The 22,872-nt window shown below is 37.7% G+C and overlaps 1 protein-coding gene across 10 annotated transcripts in view; it reads left to right on the top strand.

The window, feature by feature from the left end:
- Nucleotides 1–22,872, top strand: part of PARD3 (par-3 family cell polarity regulator) — a 669,864-nt gene that overhangs the window by 298,447 nt on the left and 348,545 nt on the right. For all 10 annotated transcript variants that reach the window (XM_058297689.2, XM_071215434.1, XM_058297690.2 and 7 more), the window contains exon 4: nucleotides 198–376. In XM_058297689.2, the coding sequence (XP_058153672.1) occupies nucleotides 198–376 (179 nt within the window). The remainder of the gene's footprint in view (nucleotides 1–197; nucleotides 377–22,872) is intronic.

A 22,872-nucleotide genomic window follows, 5' to 3' on the forward strand; every position in this document is an offset into this window, starting at 1 on the left:
CACGTCTATCACTGGGAACTCATTCGCCATCAAGCTTTTTAAAGGAACTCTTGGAATTTCTACTTACAATGCTGGACCCAGTCATTTTCTTAAAAGCATTATTGTTTAATCTTTGGGACTGACCTGCCTTTATCCTAGCATGTAGTTTTCAGAACATTCATATGTTTTTACATAGTGCTTTTCTTTTGTATTTGTAGATATGCCTCTTCATGTCCGACGAAGCAGTGACCCAGCTTTAATTGGCATCTCTACTTCTGTCAGTGATAATAATTTTTCCTCTGAAGAACCTTCACGGAAAAATCCCACACGCTGGTCCACAACAGCTGGCTTCCTCAAGCAAAACACTGCTGGCAGTCCTAAAGCCTGTGACAGGAAGGTAACCGCTTCCTCTCTCCTTGCTGCAGTCCTTGCATCCCTTGTCTTCCCAGAATCAGTGGGAAAACTTTCACCTGTGGGTGAGGTCCTTTGTTTCTAGGGTGCTTCATGACGGCCCGAATTGTGTGTGCTTTTTCAACTTTGACATGCAAGTTCAAGGATCCTCCTACTTTACATTGAACTTGAATTTTCTGATAAAATCCTGTGCTGTATGTGATGCACATTTATTCATGTTTTCATTTTTTTGAATAGATAATTTACTAGTATGATTAGGAAATGATGGACTTTGAACATGATGCAGTGAAATGTCCCTGTCTTACTTTGTCTCCTGGTGGCTTAGTCTTTCTCTTCACCGGCAGCCCTGTGATTAGCTTTTTGCATGTCCTTACAAGGATATGGAATACAGATATAAGCAAGTGTTCATGTCAGCTTGTGAGGTACATTAAAGAAATTATAGCATTATGGATATTTGAGGATGAAAGTGATCTTAATGGTAATTTATTCTAACTACTAAATTGATAATTTTATCCTCTTTGTCTGCCTACTAAATGGAAGTCTGCTGCCTAATCTTAATAAAATTTTCTTCCTTGACCTTGATCAAATTTATTTTAGTCCTTGATCAAATTTATTTAGCTTAAATAAATAACATTTGTTTGAGCCCACTCAGGTTTTTCAGTTTGTTAATGCTCTTTGTCATCTATTCCTATAGTACTCTGATCATCCCATTCTGCCGTGATTCTAAACTTTTACCCAATGAGCCTTAAGCTGTTTGTCATTTTCACTGCTGAATTTTGAGACTAGATGCTCAGTAAACATTTCTACAATGAATTAATAAACATTTTAAATGTAGCCAATAACTCAGCATAGTATGTTTTGAGAAATGTAAAAATATGCTAACCATATATTAATTAAGATGGATGTAGCTTGATGCTTTCTTGATTTATCCTTTACATCTATGTCAAATGCCTGTTTTAAACATTTCTTTTAAGTTTGTTTTGCATTTTAACAAATTTCTTTATACTAGTTCCAGTTTTTAAAAAATGCAGTGCCTAAGTTTACACTAAGGAGAATCTACCAGGAAAAATACAGAATGCAATTTATTCTCTGGTTTTTGGATTAGGGACTTAATTGCTAGGCTTACAATCCTGAAACATTTTATTATTATAGATTTGATGAGGAGTCACATTGGAATATCTTCTCATTATGATTATTAAGATTGAAATTTTAATGGGCTTTATCATGCAGTAGACTATTCAAAGCAGCAGACTCAGTTTATTTATGTGTCTCATGACATTTAATTTTTACTTAGAATAGACCTACTTTATATGGATATTCAAAAATGTATAAATAAGTCAAGTTGGGCATGTGAAAAACATTTGTTACTTTTAAAAAGTTTGGAGGATAATGGGTCAGAAGTCAGTAGATAATCAGGGTTTTTTAGCTCATTGAACATCTTGTGTGTATTAGTTGCAGTTGCAGCAAACAGAAACTTGGTAGCTATTTTAAACATAAAAGAACTTAATTACTCATACTGTTTGTTACAAAATCCTTGGAAGGGCTTAGAGTAGCAGGCCTTCAACTGGACCTCGTGGACTTTTCAGGACAACACAATAAATACAATACTACAGATCTGGCTGCCAAAGGAGCTGTTATTTCTGCCCCAGTGAAGGTGGTTGACAGTGGTTCTGTGCTGCTGTTGAGTAGAAGAATGTGCTGCATGGGCTGCAGTTCAGGGACCTGGAATCCACCCACCAGGGTTTAGCGTCTAGCCTCTAGCATTTTTTTCCCAGGAATCCTCACAGTTACCTCTCCTTGTCTCCTGTGAAGGTAGAGATGGACCACTGAAATGTTCCCTTGAACACTGTCATCTCCATAGCCATACTTGCTATTACAAAGAGCACCAAGAAGCATTCAAATTCACCATTAAAATCTCATGCTAGGGAATCCAGATGGACAGAATCCAGTTTGCCTCCAGAATCCAATCTGCAGGAGAGTCTGGGAAATACAGCTTTAGTTTTCAAGCCTCTGAGGAATGGGAAGGCACATTAGAAGACTGTGCAGATGTTCATTGCCAACTAAACATACCCACCACACTGACTTTTTGCTGTAAGCAACATGTCTATCATTGAAGAAAATTTGGCAAACTCAGTAACATAGAAAAAAATTATTCATAATTCCAATAGCCAGTATTAAAATATTGGTGACAACACAAACACAGGTGCATACAAACCTAGGGTTGAAGTCATGTCTATATATTTTCATCCTGATTATTTCTGAATTTTTCTCTATAGGGATATTTCCCCTTGATGTTGTTTTATTTGAAAATATTTGTAATGTGTGCAAAATATTCCATTTTAGAGTTTACTGTAATTTATCTGCCATTCTTCTTTTGTTGGACATTTACATTATTTCCATATTTTTCATATTATGAGCAATAGTTCTATAAGACATCCTTCAAATATATTTTTAAAAAGTTGTTACTTCTTCAACAAGCTTTTTTCTATACGTGGAGTGGATAGTAATATAGGCAATTGCCCACACGTTCACATAGGAAAAGCATTTAACTATATATACCTACAACTAGAGGAAATCATATTCACATCCAACACGCATAAAGTGCAAATTGCAATGAATTAGTCTTTTGGATTCTTTTGCCATCCTTTTCAAATACTAATTTACTAAACTTGCTGTCTCCATTTTATACTGTTTGTATTTTAGTCTGAAAGTTTTTTATATGTTTATATCTGATCTAAATGCTCTTATTTTCAGTTTTAAAAACATTTATCATTTCAGTATTTGCAAAGCATACCTGCTGACTAGGCACAGAACATTAAATTTATTGATTTCTTTTGAGTCTGTTGAATAATACCTATGCTGGGTATATCAAGATACTATAAATTCTTATCAGCTTGTAGTAGTTTAGATTTTCTATATAAACTCATGTAAATAAATTACTTAGGAGTTTATAATCTTGTAATTTATTGATCTCAAATAAGTTGATATTCTTGTATAGGGCACCTTCATAGTTAAGGGGCTTTTCTGCTCCCAAGTTGGATAAGCATAGCAAGTGATTTTAGAACAGTGATGCCAATCAATAAAAATCTCTTATTTCTCAGAATGGCCATTCCAGTTTGAGTTATTAGAACACTACCATGTTGGACGCTCTCCTGTGATACAAAATCACAGGTGAGAGATGAGGCTACCTATGTGGTAGGTGGAATAGTGATAATATCTCATTGCACCGTAAAGTTTAGAGGGCCCTGTAGACGGATTTTAAAAACTATATATGTATATATATTTATTACAGAAGTTGCAAACTTGCAAAGCAATCCTGCATATGTGTGGAATTCCCATACAACTCCCCTTCGCCAGTATACCACATCATTGTGGAACATTTGTTACAGATTATGAGATAAAATCATCCAACTATTATCACTAACTATGGCCCATAGCATATATTTGGCATATTTTTTCCACACCTCGCCTATTATTAACATAGTATATCTTTGGCATGGATACAAAAATATTACAGTATTGCTGTTCACTCTAGTGAATTACATTAATTGTAATTTTCCCATGCTTTTCCACATTCCCACCACCTGCAGTAATGATGTACATCTCTCTGTCCTAGTTCACAGAAGGACATTCTTGCATTTGTACTATTAACCACAGTTCTCATCTACCTCTGGGTTCACTGTGTTATTCACTTCCTAGATTATTCTCTAGCTTTCATATAATTGACATTTACATCCTTAGACTACCCTTTTCAGCGAAATTCCATTTAATAAGCAGCTGCTATTCATTATAATGTGTTACTATCCATTCTATCCATTTCCACGTATTTACTGTCAAGTTAATGAAAATTCTACATACATTAAACATCAGTACTTCTTCATAGCCCTCCACTTATCTCCTAATAACCTATACTCTAGGTTTTCACTCCATGTGTGTATTCTTCAAATTTAGTTCATATTAGTGAGACCATGCAGTATTTGTCCTTTTTTAAAAAAAAGATTTATTTATTTACTTACCCCCCCTTCCCCTAACCCTGCTGTTTTTGCACTGCTTTCTCTTGTTTTTGTTTACTTTCTGTGTCCATTCGCTGTGTATTCTTCTGTGTGTTCTTGCCTTCTCTTTAGGTAGTTCCAGGAACCAATCCTGGAACTTTGCAGAATGGGAGAGAGATGCTCTTGCACCACCTCAGCTCCCTGGTCTGCTGCATCTCTTATTGTCTCTCCTCTGTGTCTCACTTTGTTGTGTCATCTTTCTGTGCCAGCTTTCCGCCCGGGGCCAACACTCCTACACAGTTTGCTGCAAAGGCCAGCTTGCCTTCATCAGGAGGCCCTAGGAATTGAGCCCTGGACCTCCCATATGATAAATGGAAGCCCAATCACTTGAGCCATATCCATTTCCCTTGTACTTTTGTATCTGGCCTATTTCACTTAGCATATTGTCTTCAAGAGTCATCCATTTTATCATATGTATCCCAGTTTCATTTCTTCTCACTGCAGCATAATATTCCATTGTATGTATATACCACATTTTGTTTATCCATTCATTGGTTGATAGACACTTGAGTTGTTTCCATCTTTTGGCAATTGTGATATGGATATCTATGTCCTTCAATAGGGTTGGGATGTTTTTTACCATTATTTCTTCAAATATTCCTTCTGCCCCTTTTCCCTTCTCTTCTCCTTTTGGGACACCCATGGCATGTATGTTTGCATATCTCTTGTGATCATTTTGTTCCCTGAGACCCTTTTCAAGTTTTTCTATTCTTTTCCTCATCTATTCTTTTGTATGTTCACTTTCAGAGGCCACGTCTTCAAGCTCATTGGTATTTTCTTCTCCATCCTCAAATCTGCTATCATATACCTCCAGTGTATTTTTTTTTTCACTTTCTCATTAAGATATTTTTTTAATTGAAGTTTATCATTCATACATAAACATACATAAACAATAAGTGTATAGTAAAGATTGTGAACTTATTCAGTGTATTTTTAATTTCATTTATTGTGCCTTTCATTCCCTTGTGATCTGCTATTTTCTATGTATGCTGTAGCAGTTTGATATTATTGATGAATTCTAAAAGGAAATATTGGATTGTGTTTGTGAACTGGTGTGTCCCTCTGGGCATATTGGAGTGTAAGGATTCAGGGGTTTTACTTTTACTTGATTAAATGATGAGTGGAGCTTTGATTGGGCCACGTCAGTGGGAGTTGAGTCCCCACCCCTTGATTTGTGGGGACTCACAGATGAAAGACATGGCAGAGGACAGAGTTGGAGGTTTGATGTTGAGGTTTTGCTGTTGGAATTTTGATGCTGGAGGGTTGAGGTGGAGTCCTGGGAAGTAAGCACACAGAGGAGTCTGGCTGTGAGGAAAGAGAAGGAAGCCCTGGGAAGTGAGGAACCCTGAACCCTGAGAGAAGCAAGCCCCGGGAAGAGAGGAACCCAGGAAGCCCGAACCCTGGCATATGTCAGCAGTCATCCTGCTCTAACACGTGGCAAAATACTTTGGTTAGGGAAGTAACTTATGCTTTATGGCCTGGCAATGGCAAGCTTTTACCTCATGTAAATACCCTTTATAAAAACCAATCAGTTTCTGGTATTTGGCATCAGCACCCCTTTCGCTGACTAATACATATGCTTTCAAATTTTTCTTTGTGTTCACCCAGCGTCATCTTAATATCTTTACTCTATTTAGCCATCTCATTGAATTTATTAAGGATTTGTTTGAACATCTATGATTAGTTGTCTCAAGTCCCTTACATCATCTGGAGGCTTATCTTATTCCTTTAACTGGGTCGTATCTTCCTGTTTCTTGGTATGGATTGTAAACTTTTGTTGGTGGCTTGGCATCTAGCTTACTAAATGTATTCTACTTATCCTGGGCACAGTTTATCTCTTTAGTTTAGGGCTTTCTTACCCTTTCTCCCTTGCTGGTTATGCAGTAGGAATCAAGGATATAGTTGGTACTGTAAGCTGTGAAGGCTGAAGCTGCCTTTGTTGCCCCAGGAACCGATGGTGCTTCTTCCACCTTTCTCCTCTGCCAAGGTTAGGGCTAGAGCCAGTCATGTGTAATAATCTAAGTTGTGCAGGCCAAGACCATTTTCAGTTGCCCGGAGAGACTGATAAAGCTTCATGCCCTTTCCTCCCCTGCCTGGGGTGGGGATGGAGCTGCATATGTTGGCAGCAATCTATGCCGTGTGGGTCCAAAATGACCGTAGTTGCCCTGGTAAAATGACATAGCACTGGCTCCCCTTGGCCCCTGCCAGGGGTGGGGATGGACCCTCCGGAGTGCCCTACAATCTAAATCAGTGTCGGCTGAATGCGCCTGCAGTTGTTCTGAGAGGCTGAGGGAGTACCGTCCCTTCTACTCTTTAGGGTGTGGGGAGGGAACCACAGGCACCCAACAGTTCAGTCTGTGTAGGCTGGAAGTTCCTGCTGTTGCCTGGAGAGGCTGAGGAAACACCAGCCCCTCCTATCCTATTGGGGGGGAGTGGAGATGGGGTCCAAGGCACTCAACAAACCAGTTTGCGTGGGCCAAAAGTGCCTGTAGTTGACAGGAGAAGCTGAGGAAATACAGCTCCCCACCTATCCTAATGTGGGGGGGTGGGGATTGAGCTACAGGTGTCTGAGTATCACGTCTGTGTAGGCTGATAGCTTCTGCAGTTGCCAAGAGAGGCAGAAGAAACACCAGCCCCCTCCTTTCCTGTGGAGGTGGAGGGGTGGAGATGGAATTTAACGTGCTCAATGAACCAGTTCACACAGGCTGAAAGTACCTGCAGCTGTCCAGGAGGCCGCTTCTCTTCTATCTGATCAGGGTTTGGGGGATAGAGCCCCAGGTGTTCAAATATTCAGTCTGTGCTTGCAGAAAGCACCTGTAGCTGCCTGCAGAAGCTGGTGCAACTCCCACCAGCTTTCTTGCTGCTGGACATGGGACTGGGGCTTAGGCTAGGGCTCCAGTCAGTCTGGGTGGAAAGGAGCTGGTTTCTACCATCACTGTGATTTTGAATCAGTTCCGTTTCTCCTCATGCTGGGGGCAGAGTTAAAATGGTGGTTACCTGCCTCTTTCCAACTTGGTTATATTCAAGCTTTAGCTCTTCTTAGGATTACTTTAATCAGCCAAATTTATTACTCAGTAGCTGAAGTCAGTGGCCAACCATCTCTTCCTCCCCCATTTTTGGGAAATGGAACTTCCAAGTCCAGCCATGGAATAGTTCCCGAGCTGGCTTGTTCCTCCAATGGAAAATGAGCACAGCCTCTATAGCATGGAGTGCTCTACTCAAGAATATTCTCAACAGATGGGCAATCTCCTCCCTGCATTCCTTCATGGATTTTGCAGGATGCTCTTCTGGTCTCCTGGCCCCCCCCCCCCCCCCAAATAGGTGCTTTAAATAGCTCTGCCTAACTGCCCTGTTGGATGAGCTGACTCCTACAGTGTTACTCAACTGCCACCTTGCTCCCATCCCCTGTGGACAGATTTTGATGCTACTCAGCCAGCTGAGAGCTTGGAGAGGCTAAAAGTTCCGTGTAGCTTCCAGATTTCTTAAAACTTTTCACATTTTTATGTGGTGGTATAAGGAAGAGAGTCTTGACCTTTTCAAAGTTCTTTGGGATATTCACTCATTACTGTTTCCCAGCATTTTGTGCCTCACCGTCTTTTCCCATTGTTTCTTTGCATGGAAAGTACCGTACCAGAAGGTGTATTTTCATTTGAGATTGTTCATGTGGCTAAAAGTTCATCTTGGGAAAGAATTTCAATTAGTGTGAATACTTAAATCTTCTTTGCCATCCCTTTGGTCACCTTTAAGTCAGTATCACTGGGAATAATGAGGCAGACTGGTACGTGGAGAGCATTTGATTCATCTTATAAAGCAAGCTCTAATGAGGCACTTACCAGAATTAACCTACCGTGAAGTTCCAAGGATAAAGCCTCTGTATTTTTTCACTGTGCAGTTGTTATAAGACGTTATTCATTTCTCCTAAATGATGAGAGATGTTGCTTTTGAAAGTTATATTTCCCATCTGGAAAAAAAATTAACATAGGAAGATCTAGCATGAAAGTCTTGTCTTGACTAGTTTCCAAGATAAATTCTTACCTGATTAGGGAAAGGGGACAAAAGTGATAGGAGAACATATTGTCTTGGCATCATTAGCTTCCCCCCCCATTTCTTAAAGAAAGACCTTGGAATGTTTCTTACCCCCTGGGTTTATTATTTCTGTTTGATTTAGTTGCTTGGCATGTTTGCTATCTTTCCAATACCCCTGATACATGCAGGCTCTTGGAAGAGATGCTTTCTTCTTAATGTCTTTGTCATCTCCCTTTCTGTGCCATTAGAAGAGTATGAGATCTTGTTTCTTTAAACTTTACAAAATTATTTTTATAAACATGTCTCATAGTACATTTTAAGGTTTTCAAAACAATTTTTTTTGATCATGTGATTTTCTTTTTGGATTCATGATTAATGAGAAGTATGAAGAACCAGGTAAGTACTTTAGAGTCTTGAAGATAATTGGTATTGACATCTGAGTGTATTAACTTGATTTTTTGTGGAGCATAGCTCTGTCCATATGGACATAGTCCTTATTACCAGTGGGGAGTCATATAATAAGTATAGCTTAATTTCTGGCCATTTTTCCTATTTTGTGTTATTGTCCTATGTCTCATAAATATTGACAGCTTGCACATTTTTTAAATAGTTGGTGTTTATTAACTTTAGTCATTTTCCTATTGTTTAACATTATTATATTACATCAAATTTTTTTTGCGTATTTGTGTAATCTTTAAAAGTACACTTCAGTGAATATCTTGATAAATATCCTTCAGTAAATATCCTGATAAATTTATGATGCCATCACTGATTATTTTCTTAGAATACATTCCCGAAATAGAATGATTTTGATGTAGGAGGTAAGCATTTTTAAAGCTATCTGCAATTGATTCCCATAAAATCATTGAGAAATATAAATAATAAAGAGTTCTATATTTATTTTATATAAAGCACTGTGAGCAGTCCTAGACATGGTGAGGTTGGGGTGGACTTGGGGCAGGAAGAAAACCAACGATGTAGTTGGTGCTGTTCTGACTTCCAGAATTTACTGCCTTATTATATAACTTAATTATGTTGTTTGGCTGTGCATTGGAATTACTTGTGAACTTTTAAAGGGAGAAGCATACACATAACAGGAAATCTGTGTGTATTTCTTTAAAGCTTTTCTGTTGATTACTAGGTTCAATCATTTTATTTTTATTTTTATTTTTTTGAGAACCTCTCCTAGCTGAAAAGGGCAAGTGTGTATGCCTTTAGGAGAGGACTTTGGGAATGTTTGCTGATTTTGGTTTTGTGACATCTCACTTCTTCTCACACTTGGATTGCACAAATTTATCATTTTCAAATGAAAAGCAATTAAAATTGCTTTGTTTTGAGTTTTAAAGAGTAGTACAACAACCCATTTTGATATTGGATACTTCTTATCAATGTAAAACTAGATCTGGAAATAATTTTTCTAGATGGAAGCTATGATAAAAACAGTGTTCCTGTCTGCTGTCTTTTCTGTCCCTCCCTCATCTTAGTTCAAAGTGCACTTGAATGTACAGGATCAAGATCCATTTTTCCCATATCATATATGAGGTACTAATGCTAATTCAGATACAAGGCACCTCCAGAGAATGTCTGCTCTCTGTTTTATTGAGAGTGAGAAATCATTAGCAGTTAATATGCAGACAAGGATAAAGCACTGTCACTGACTCCTACTCCATGCTATTCCAAAATAGCTTCTTGATATGGGACATAGTATCTATTTGCTCGTTTATTTCTTTTAAAAAGACACTCTGCATTTGTCTATTTCCCTGCTCCCGCATCCCCCTTCTCTACACTTTGGCTTTCTTGTCTCTGCTTCTCCTTATTTATTCTTTCTACTGTGTATGACTGGTTGAAATATCAGTAAATTTGAAAATACTATTATATTTTTAAACCAGTACACTTGACCACTTGACTTAAAACACACACATGCAAACACAAACCTTTCTTTGTGTTATTCATGAGTCAGGCGTAGCTGCCAGCCAATTCAGTAACCATTCGAAACCTCAAAGGATGAACGAAGATAGTTCTTTAAAACATGTTTCATCTGTGCGAAACCTATAGCTGTTTCATTTTGGGTGGCATTAGTTTCAAGGGGGATGCAGGACATAGGCTGTCCGCTGCAATATTTGTATTTTGCATTAAACGTCCTTAAACTGCAAGTTTCGCCCTTCTGTTTTGCATATTAAAAGATAATAACTTGAATGTACTGCATTTCTGTATTTTCGGTAAATAGTGGTTATAATCATCTCGACAAAAGGGCAACATCAAGTTCTTGCCCTTTCTGAGTTGCTCAAGACCTCAGTGAATCTCAATTATTTCTGTGTTACCTTTAGGAATATAATCCGCCTTTATCTCCTTTAAATATTATAATTTGTGTTCAAAGTTATAAAATCCTAAGGTACTATTGAGAAAATTTTTATTTGAGCATGGATATGATATTTTTTAGAGCTCACAAACTACTCCAGGAATATGGTAATGTCACGGTAATGTCAGGATTGTTTTTAAACACCTGTACATATAATACAGAAGAAAGTGAATACATTAGCCTTATTTTTCTTTACTCTTACTGGAAGATTATGAGTATATCTTTATATATTACTGTCCATATTTTTTCTTTGGTTGTTGTATTTCTGCCTGATATTAGCATCTTGTGATGTTAATGTACATTTGTTCAGTTTCAAAGAAAAATAGTCATATATGCAATATCACTCATATTTATATTTCACACGAGGTTTACCTATGCTATTGATTTAGGGGAGTGGACTAGGAAATAGTGGTGATTGAATGATTATTTTGAACAAAAATTCATATAGTCTTTGTACACTTAAAAATGTTCCATCTCTAACGTTTTAAGTTGGTTTCTACTTTTAATTTTTGTTACTTTAGCTTATAAACTACCTACTTTGAGTCCTTATGTTAGAGCTAAACACTTTAAGTCCTGTTGTTAGCCAGAAGAGTTTAAGATAGAATTGCTTGAGACTGGAGAGTCTGGTGTCTGCATTCTAGATGGCCGGGCTTTAAGCAACCTTGGTTTTAATTTGCATGTATTCCAGCTGCTGCTATATTCTGGGGCTGCCTTCGAAAAAAAGCATTCCAACTTGTGGTAGAATTTATTTCTATGTGTCTCATCTCTAAATCATACCTGTGTTTGATATTTTGATATTTTCATGTAATGCTAGCTACCTTAGTTTGCCAAAGGGCTGCCAATGCAAAGTATCAGAAATAGATCAACTTTTACAATGGGAATTGTATTAGGGGAAGATCTTAGTTTCAAAGCCATGAACTGTCCAGATCAAAGCACCCTCCAACATGCTTTCTCACCAAAGTCAGCAACTGGTGATCCTGGTGTCTTGCCTTGTGACGAAGCAAGATGGCAGCCCATCTCTGCTCAGGTCCTTTCCTTACCGTCCAGGCTCACTGGCTCTTCAGCCTTGAGTTGCTCCATGGGTCCAGCCTCTCGAGGGCTTCGTACTTCAGCTGCTAGCGATCCTCAAGTCCTCTATCACATGTGGCCAAGTCAAAATGGCAGAGGTTCTTTTTCTGTGTGTCTCTTCCTCTGTGTCTCCCTTTATAATAAGGCAAGCAAAAAGCTGGAGACCTAACCTGTGTCATGTTTCTCTGATGTAATCCATTAAAAAACCCTAAAGTGATGTAATCAAGCATTCTAATCAGAGGCCCCTTAACTGAATTTAATGCAATCAAAGGGCTTTCACACCCATAGGAGTGGATTAGTTAAAAAAACGTAATCTCTTTCGGGGATTCATCAAATTCATAGTTATTATGTGCTAGGCACTATGCTTAGTGTGTTCTGTGTTAATATCTCCTTTGATCACCCTCTGAGACTAGGTACTGCTATTACTCCCATGTTATTGATGAGTAGGAGGAGTCTGAGAGAGTTTGAAGCACTCACCTATCTGTCAAACCAACTGTGAAATGATAAAGTTGTGACATGAACCAGATTGTCCAATTTTAAATTCTTTGCTCTTAAGAAATAGGCCTTCCATTTCCCAACATACCTGCAGAATTTATATAAGGCCAAAATGTAAAACATTTCAAAATAATGAGCATTCGTTTATTAGAACTGGTATAATTTTTAAAAACCTCACGAAGTCTATATATGTTAACATCTTAAGTCTTAAGTAAAAATATGCTAGTTTCATTATTATCACTCCTAATCCAATTATGTTGACCGGTCTTCATTTTTTTCTCCCTCTAGACTTGTGGTTGTCTATTTTCTCTAATTCTTGTAATTAATGTATCATTATTGAAACATTTATCTAGCAAGGGCTTCTTGGTATTTTATGATTATTGCTCAAATCAGTGTAAGAATAACAAAGTAATTAATGAGAGCATTGGATTATAGTCCAAAGAATAAATGAAATACCATGGTTCCATGCTCATGAAACCAAGGCTAACCTCCCCAGTGATCCCACAGGGACATCATGCACCCCTGGTGTGATATGATATAATGAGACTGGTTTTTCGCCCCTGCAGTCTTCTTTCCCAAAACTCACTGCCCCAGTTTAGTCATGAGAAAACATCAAGCAAACCCAAAGTCTGGGCTGTTCTTCCAAATGCCCGACCAGCTCAAAAGTGTTGTCATGGTCATGAAAAACTAGGAAAGACTGAGAAACTGTCACGGATTAGAGGAGACTAAGGAGATATAGCAACTAAATGCAATGCGGGGTCTTGGACTGGATTCTGAAACAGAGAAGCACCATCATTAGGAAAACTGAGGAAATGCAAATAGAGTTTGTAGTTTTGTTAATAATATTATATACCAATGTTAATTTCTGACTTTGGGCAAATATACCCTGATGTAAGATTTTAACATTAGAGGAAGTTGGGTGAAGAGTATGTGAGAGCTCTGGGTACTACCGTTGCAACTTTTCCATAAATTTAAACTTACTCAAAAATGAGAAGTTAAAATAAAACAGCATTACCGAGTAGGTTGTAGCGCCCACTGTTTACACTCAGGTAACTGGAGTCTGCAGAGGTAGGACTTAGACCTGGATCCATGAGCCTTCTGACACACCTGGCCATTCCCTGAAGATCCAAGTTTACTTTTTGGAAACCAATTATATTAAACATTTGCCAACCAATTTTGTTAATTACTAACTTATGGTTGGCACTTATTGCTGTGCCAAGCCTGATCTTGAGAAATCCCCATGAATTTTTAAACTTGCTGCATTTTCGTGGCTGGATACTCCCCCTTGTAAAAAATTATTTTATTGTGACAACATTTTAAACATAAAATTTCCCTTATAATCATTTTTATGTATACAAGTCAGTGGCATTAGTTACATTTACAATGTTGTGTTACCATCACTACAATATTATCATCACCCCAAAGAACTATACCCATGGAGGGACAGCTCCCCATTCCACTCTCCCTCAGGTTTCCTGGTAATAGCTCATCTATTTTCTGTGAATTTGCTCATTGCAGTAAGTGGAATTATACAATATTTGTTCCTTTTGCCTGGCATCTTTCCTTTAGCATGTATCAGAACTTTATTCCTTTTCATGGCTAAGTAATATTCTGTTGCATGGATATATATCACATTTTCTTTATCCATTCATGTGTTGATGGATACTTGGGTTGTTTCCACCTTTTGACAATTGTGAATAGGGATAATTCCCACTTTGTTCTCATCTTTTTGACAGCAGATTGGTGGAGCAGTTGCTTTGTTTCCACTTTTGTCATATTGTAATTTGTTTTTCAATAGGAATTGTTTAAAAAAATTTCCCTGAATCTCATTGTCTAAAATCATTATTGTATTAGTCAACTGAAGAGATGCTGGTGCAAAGTGTACCAGAACTCTATTGGCTTTTATAAAGGGTATTTATTGGGGTAGAAGCTTATAGTCACAAGGCCCTAAAGAGTCTAATCCAAGAGCCATAAGAGGTAGTTTCTCACCCAAACCCTTTGGCCATATGTTGAAACAAGATGGCGGGTGATACCTGCAAGGGTTCAGACTACTACTTCCTCTGAAGACTCCATGGTCCCAGCTTCATCTGATCTCAGGTGTAGACTGGCATAAGACTTGACTCTCTCCCTGGGGCTTGTTTCTTTCTGGACTCAGCTGCTCTGTTCTCTTCACATGGTCACCTGTAAACTATCAGACTCATCTCTCTTCCTGGGACCTCCGCCATGTCTAATGAGCTGTCGCTTTCCTTTGTATTCTTCTTCTCTGTGTCTCCTTCTATGTGAGAGTCTATTTATCAGCCAACCAAAGGGATGGGGTTCTAATGATGTGATTGAATCAAAGCCCTGATCTTAACATAATTTAATAAGATATCTCAGCTGAATGTAATACAATCAAAGGGTTATCATGCCCAGAGGAACCAGACCAGTTTACAAACATAATCTATATCTCTTTTTGAAATTCATAAATAATATCAAACTGCCACAATTATTATTTTAAATCATAATTTGGGAAAAAATAGTTCCCTTGATTTTTAGTATCCTGCTCAGAAACATGATTTTGCTGCTGATAGGGCTGGAGAGAGGGAGTTAATTCTTAAGAAGAAGTTTGAGTTGATATCTTTTCATTTGGAGATGGAATTCTCCAGAAAAGTCATTATCATTTTATGCAAAGCAATATGTAGGACAGGCTTATGATAAATGCAAATATACTTTTTTTTTTTTTTTAATTTTCAAAAAATGTGTCTATGGAGATGGTTTATCTGGAGAGGCAATTTCACAATTAAGGGAAAGCTTTAAGAATGTTATATTTCAGACAGTACCAAGAGACTTTGACAGAAATTACCCAATCCATTCAGTCCTTTGAAGTTATGATTGTGGGTTAAAAAGTATAACAAGAATACTGGTAATTACATTGGCAGCCCAGTTATTTTTGGTGTAAATATCTTGATTTTCAGATTTTAATAGATTTCTTTGATATATATTCCTTTCAAAATTCAGGTAAGAATTTTAGGTAGATAAATAGAGAAGATTTATGTTACACATTTATATAATGTGTCAGAGTTCATGTATTTTGGAGTTAGGCAACTCTAAGTATTTTACTTTCCCTTCTTCATTCTCTAGCATCTGACCCTTTCCTCTCTTGACATTTTGCTCAGGTTCCTGATGTAAAATGCTATTGCTACTTGTAATTTAAATTTTGAGATGTAAAAATTAAGAGTTGTGTGATTTTTCAAGAAAGTGGAATGTGGATGGGTATTTCTTGCCTTCAAAATATTTATGTAGCACTTTCTAAAGTGTTTTAAAATTGTCCTTAGATTTAAATGTGTTCTTCAAAGCCAAACAGCATCAGTCAAACGTTGCTCTTTATCATCAATATAGTTTAAGAAAATGACTCAGCCTCTTCAAAATTTAATTTTACCTATAATAGTTAATATATTTTTCCCCTCATACACACACCCTTAGGTTAAGGAGTGTAGGTCAGTAATAGTGGACCTGTTCTCCCTAATCCTGACCTTCTTTACTGATAGTGGAATAAGAAATATTTGTGACCCCAGGAAAGTTATGCAGCCATGTGGGTTTTGATGAAGTCCTGTGGAGGAAATAAAATGGGAGCTGCTGCTGTTGCTGCTTCCCCTTTAGTTCTCTTCTTAATTCCTCAGAATCCTGTAGGAAATGGCAACATAGTTTGAAAAGAATTACCTTTCCTTCTCCATCTACTTTCTCCTCATCACCTTCTGCATGTTTTCACAGTGTAAAGAAAATAATCTGTTACATTTGTAAAAAGGACATCGTAATTTCAAACAATTTGAAAACAAATATTTTACTCATAATTATTCCTAAAACCATTCATTACTACTTCTCAGTGATTCAACCAACACTCAGGTAACTATAAATTTTGATTCAAGATTTTATAAAGGTTTTACCCTACTTTATATGGAGGAATTCAGGAGACACTTTCCTGCGGGAGAGGATTATCCTGTAGGAATGGCCAGATACCAGAAATTGCATCTGTTAACAGATAAATTAAGATTTCTGGTGAGATCAAGAGTGAGAGTTTTGAAATCTCATTTCTCAGAAGTTGAGCCTCAGTTGGCATTGAGGTGGATAACTAAGTCACCAGAGTTATCCCAGTTTCCACAAAGCACCTGCTCTGATTTCTCTGAGCTCTGTTTCTTCTTTCTGACAGAGATCTTCTCTCATTTCTTCCTTCTAGCTTTAAAATTCTCTAAAAATTTTCATGGCATTCTGAATTGGGGGCATGGCTTAGGAACAAGTGGAAAACTGAGTAAAGTAGACTGAATGAGGCTGAGTTTTGCTGGTCTTTCTCTTCCCCTGGGAGTCCATGCTCCATGGATATGAGGTCTGCAGATGGCAAGACATCCATGCTCATATGTTGATTTCTGGGAACACCATGACCTTTATGAGCTGCGCTGCATCTATGAGAGAGTTCAACCATCCCTTTTTCATGGTGGATCCCTTTCTGTTCACAGATGCAGATCCATGTTCCTGAGGTTATTTTTCCAGTCTGACATTAAGACTATTAACAAAGCGCTTGCTAGTTGTAGGTTGTGGGATAAAACTAGAATATTACCCTTCTGTTTTTGTCACCATATCAGCCTGAAGGGTTTGTCACATGATCAGAAACTGATTTCCAAAATTAATTGTGATTTTCAATGTATACTTCTGTATTAGAGAGAGTCCCAACATGAATATTTTTCTAGCATGTTCAGCATTCTTGAGTTATTCACTGATAAGATGTATTTTTATGATCTGGCCACTACTGAGCATGTATCATAAAGAATGGGAAAGGCATGCATTAAAATTTCATAATTTTTAGACCAGGTTGATTTTTTTAAAAAAATTTACCGCCCCCCTTGTTTGTTCTCTGTGTCTTCTCGTCTTCTCTTTAGGAGGCACTAGGAACTGAACCTGGGACCTCCCATGTGGGAGAGAGGCACTCATTCACTTGAACCACCTCAGCTCCTTGCTTTGTTGTGTCTCTCATTGTCTTTCCTCCTTGTGTCTCCTTGTTGGCCTGCCCATTGCAACAACTTGCTTGTCTTCTCCAGGAGGCACCAGAACCTGAACCTGGGACCTCCCACGTGGTAGGCAGGAGCTCAATTGCTAGAGCCACATCTGCTTCCCCCAGATTGATTTTTTTTTAGATATTTAAAAAATTTATTTCTCTCCCTCCCCCCCTTCCAGCTGTCTGCTCTCTGTGTCCATTTGCTGTGTGTTTTTCTTTGTCCACTTGTATTCTTGTCAGCAGCACCAGGAATCTGTGTCTCTTTTTGTTGCATTAGTTCTCCATGTGTGCGGCACCACTCCTGGGAAGGCTGCAATTTTTTTGTGCTGGGTGGCTCTCCTTGCAGGGGTGCATTCCTTGCACGTGGGCCTACCCTACGCAGGGGACACTCCTGCGTGGCATAGCACTCCTTGCGTGTATCAGCACTGCACATGGGCCAGCTCATCACATGGTTCAGGAGGCCCTGAGTTTGAACCCTGGACCTTCCATGTGGTAGGCAGATGCTCTATCAGTTGAGCCAAATACGCTTTCCCAGATTGATTTTTAAGAACTATGCATGATGCCTTTAATCTTTCAGAGGAAATATATATATAATTTGAAATCGTAAATGCTGAGAAATTTTCTTTTGTGTATAAATAAGAAGGAAAATTTGCTTAGGTAAATTATTTTCAACTTTTATTAATTTATATTCAAAACTTAAATTCTGTTTAAAAAGAAAATAGAGATTTAAGAATACAATATTTATTATAAAATTTGAACTTAGGAGGTGCTACAGTAAAACATCTTGACATTCAGAATCACTGGATTTTGACCCTTTTGTGTTTAAATTTTTTGAAAGTTTCAAAGTCAATATAACTAGTGTTATAGCCAGTCTTAATTGCAAATTGTACCTCAGTTTAGTTTACTGATTCTGTCTTATCTACCGTCACTGATGACCTTGCTCACTGTTTGAGGTTTTTGTTTGTTTTTTCTTGTACTTTTGGAGGTGCCAGGGTTTGAATCCAGGACCTCATACATGTGAAGCAGGTGCTCAGCTTCTTGAGCTCCATCTGCTCCCCTCTCTTTGTTTTGTCATAGTTCTACTCTTACCTTCGCCTCCCCCATCCCTAGCATTATTAGTGATTAATAAGTTGCGGGAAAGTAAGATGTACCATTTTACTACTATTTAGTTCCTTTATGTGCTGGATCCTGGATTAGGAACTACAGATGATATTGTGAAAAGAAATGCCTTGACTCATATCAGGAACATTACGCATTACATTGGTCGGCATGGACATCAAATAAGCTTTTTACCTAACTACAGTCCACGTTAGCCACGTGCCTAGGGTAATGGGTGATGATGATGAGTTCTGTGTTTGGAATAAAAGTCTGTGTTTCCTTATCTTTTAAAATGTCTTAGTAGACACGTAACTAGTTTACACTGATAGGGATTGCAAAACGTTTTACCTTGTTTACAATCTGATTGTTGAACTGGCATTTATTGTGTATGAATCAGTTTCTCCCTCCCCACCCCCTTGTTTTCTGGAGGTGATTTTAAGCTCAGAAAAGTATAGTAAGAGCAATCATTTTTATGCACCACTTTTATGGTTATCTTCTCATAAGCTTCCAAGGCCATTCTCAGGGTGTTGCCATCTTCAAGATGCCTTGCCATACCAAAGATAAACTCTGGTCCCAAAGACAGGATGAGATCTACTACATTAAATCATTAATATGATTACTGATGATTTTATCAATCTTGATGTAATTATTTTAAAAATTTATTCTAATTCATGATTAGTCATTCACTTCAGTCTTATAATTTCAGGTTAGAAATAGTGAAAATAGTTCCCTTTGTTTTTCTGTTTAACTTGGAGAAATGATAAAGTAGAAAATTGAATTCTCTTTGACCCCAATTGCAGGGATGAAAAATGTAATTTTAAAACCTTTAAATATCATAGGGTTATTTGAATCTACATGAAGGATAGAGGATGCCAAAGTGGAATTTACATGCAAGCATTGTTTAGTATTTTAAATTATGGCATGATTCCTCATGGTTTTTGAAACGGTGTTTAGAATTTCTGCACTGAAGCAATGTAGAAGCAGTGGGTTTCCTATGCTAACATAGAAATGTTACCTCTATAATGTTCATGAAATAGTCCTAAATTTCTACCTTGCTGAGAAATCTGACCGTTGGCTCATTAAGTGTTTCTGTGAGATAAAGCCCTGGAGTTGCAGCTTAGCGTGCCAGAATAAGCTTCTATCCCAAAGCATTGGTGGGTTCTGTGTGATTTCTTTTTATTGAATTGTAATTGGTTTGGGCAAGGATGCGGGGGAGAGAGGACACTTATTTTCTCTACCCTGAAAGAGATTTACTCTATAACTAGAGTACTGACACCAGCAAGTGGCAAATTAATATGCATTTCCCAGACTGGGTGGCTTTTTGACACCTGATGATGTTGTAGTACATTTAGATGATAAGAAAAATCCCTGATCACAGCAGCAGCATCTGTTTTTTCATGGCAGAGGGAAAACTTCCACCCAGAACAAAGCTGTGTGACTGTTTCAGGGCAGCCTCAGAAGTGGAGGATTAAAGTTAAATTTTGGAAGAAAAAAAAAAAAAAGAATGATTCCTTATGACATTTTTCTTTATTTAATCGTTTAGATAAGGTCACAACTTGGAATCATCAGAAGCGTCATAAATTTTGCATTTTGACATTCCTGAAAGGTTATTTTTTTATTCTCCCCCTTGTGTCTTGCTTGCTGTCTGCTCTCTGTGTCCATTCACTGTGTGTTCTTCTGTGTCTGTATTTTTATTTATTCTCCCCCCCCCGCCTTTGCAGCTTGCTTGTTGTTTTGTTCTTTGTGTCCTTTCATTGTGTGCTCTTCTGTGTGTTTCACTTATCTCCCTTTTTGTTGTGTCACCTTGCTGAGTCGGCTCTCCAAAGCATGCGGGTGAGCCTGCCTTCACAAGGAGGCCCCAGGATGCGAACCCAGGGCCTCGCATATGATAGATGGGAGCCCAACTGATTGAGCCACAGCCGCTTCCCTCCTGATAGGTTTTTATATATCTAAAGGAACAGATTTCTGTTTTGACTTTGAAGTATAATATATATACACACATACAGAATGGAGGCATTTGTTTGATCATGGAACTAGATTTAAAACCATACTCTCCAATTTATTGTAAATGCAGCTCCAACTTGGAAAAATAGTAATGTCTATTAAATTTGATAGCTTTGGGAAGCGGCTATAGCTCAATAGATAAAACTTCTGCCTACCATATAGGAGATCCAGGATTCGATACCCAGGGCCTCCTGGCCCATGTGGCATCCTGCGTCACAGAAGGAGTGTCACCCACACAGGGGTGTCCCCCACACAAGGAGCAGCTGCAATGCAAGGAATGCAGCCCCGTGTAGGAGAGCAATCTACCCAGGAGTGGTGCCACACACAGGGAGAGCTGATGTAGCAAGATGACACAACAATATGAGACACACAGGGAACTGAAGTGGAGCAAGAGAATGATCACCTCTCTCCCAGCTCTGGAAGGTCCTAGGATGGGTTCCTGGAGCCGCCTAATGAGAATGCAACAGACACAGAAGAACACACAGACAGTGAATGGATGCAGAGAGCAGACAATGGGGGGGGAGGGGGAAGAAATAAGAAAAAAAAATTGGATAGCTTCGTCATCCCATCTTTAAACTATGAAGTATACGAAGTATATTTGATTTAAAAATTTTGACTTTCTGAGTATAGCCTGATCTGTAAATGAATGTAAATATCTTATTTAGATATAATTAAAACTACCATATTTTAAAAAATCATTTACATCAAAAGGTGTATTTTCAAATTGAAGGGACTAGAATGCATCATGTGCATTTCTACTGGAAACATCCAAGTATATATTGTGAAATAGTACTTGCATGTTATGATGTGTATTGATATACTCACGTCATGAACACAGAATCATAGTTTTACATTCCTATACTATATGTACATGATTCAGACTTTTAGCAGGGTTGTCAGGAAGAACATGGCTGAAAAGCTAGTATTACCAGTAGGATGCTATCACGAAAATAATGTGTATGTTGCATAGTGATTAATAATACATTTTAGAAATTCCTCCCATAAGTGATAGTTACTTAATATTACTGTAGTAGACTGGTCCTTTCACACATTATTAATAAATATATAATTGATTTGCCTGTAACAATGTTGAATTATGAGAGCCTGTTTGTTATGAGGAGCTAATGTCCTCTTTATTTTTCTTATTCTTTAATCGTTCAAAGTTGATTCTACAAATATAAAATTATAGAATTTTTCAGGTGTGATTCACAAGGACAGATCGTTTGATTTTTAGCTATTATCTGTCTTCATATGATTATTATGTGATGCTCTACTGTGTGGATTAAATGTCACACTTGGATGCAGGATGTTATCACCCATCTGACATAAGATGTAATTGGAAATAGTCATGTTTTTCCACATACATTATATACTTTAGATGTGACATTAAATGAAAATGTACATAAAACAAGGTATATGCCTTTGTGCATAAATCTAAAAAATGAAGTAGTTTTATCTTTATACCTTTTAAAAACATTGCTTATTAATCCAAAAATGTAAATTAAAATGTCCTTTAAAAATTCTGGTATGCTAATCACTTTAGTTGGTATTACATTTGTAGAGATGCGCTGTCATCAGTGGTGGCAAATGTTCCACACCCGTGCAGGGTGTTGGTGGTGGGTGGTATATGGGGTCCTGTATTTTGTATGTGGTTGTTCTATAAACCCACAACTTCACTAATCAAATAAAGTTCTCACATTCTGATACCATGTGAAGATTTTAAGTATAACAATATTCAAGAAAAAGCCATCCATGTTGATGCTGGCCACTGTGCTAAGTGCTTGGGTTTAAAGGCGCATGGCAATGCTCTGCTGAGGTTTCATGTTAATAGTGGGAATAGCAATTTTAAAAATTAACTAAATTATAAGTTAGAAGTGCAATTAGAAGTAAAATTAGAGTATAGTGGTAACAAAAAGCATGGCATGATTAGTTCTGTTGAGAATCAGAGAACGTTTCTTAGAGAAAGTAGCATTTGAAATGGGCTTTGACAAATGATAGGTTTTTAGTGTTTTTTTTTTTTTTTAAAGAAGAAATGTTACTGGAAGCCTAGGCTCAGAAAAAGCATGAGTAAAGGTCGCCGTGTGTGGAGCAATGAACACGATTGTCTGAAAGTTACTCTTGTCTACCTGTAATGTTTGCTGTAGGTGTCCTGTGGTACATGATAAATTTAGAAAAATCCTTTGATGGGAAGCAGTGGAGAACACTGTTAGAGAAGATACGGCTTCAGCCAGAGTTCAGTTAAAGAACACTGATGAGACTTAAGTTGTTTCTTAATTAGGGAAATGGGCAAGAAACGGAATGATGGTAGAGAACATGAAATCAACAAAGCCCTGCGTCTCTGATGATTAGGAAGG

The sequence above is a fragment of the Dasypus novemcinctus genome, chromosome 5 (genome assembly GCF_030445035.2).
Source record: "Dasypus novemcinctus isolate mDasNov1 chromosome 5, mDasNov1.1.hap2, whole genome shotgun sequence".
NCBI classification, from domain to species: domain Eukaryota; kingdom Metazoa; phylum Chordata; class Mammalia; order Cingulata; family Dasypodidae; genus Dasypus; species Dasypus novemcinctus.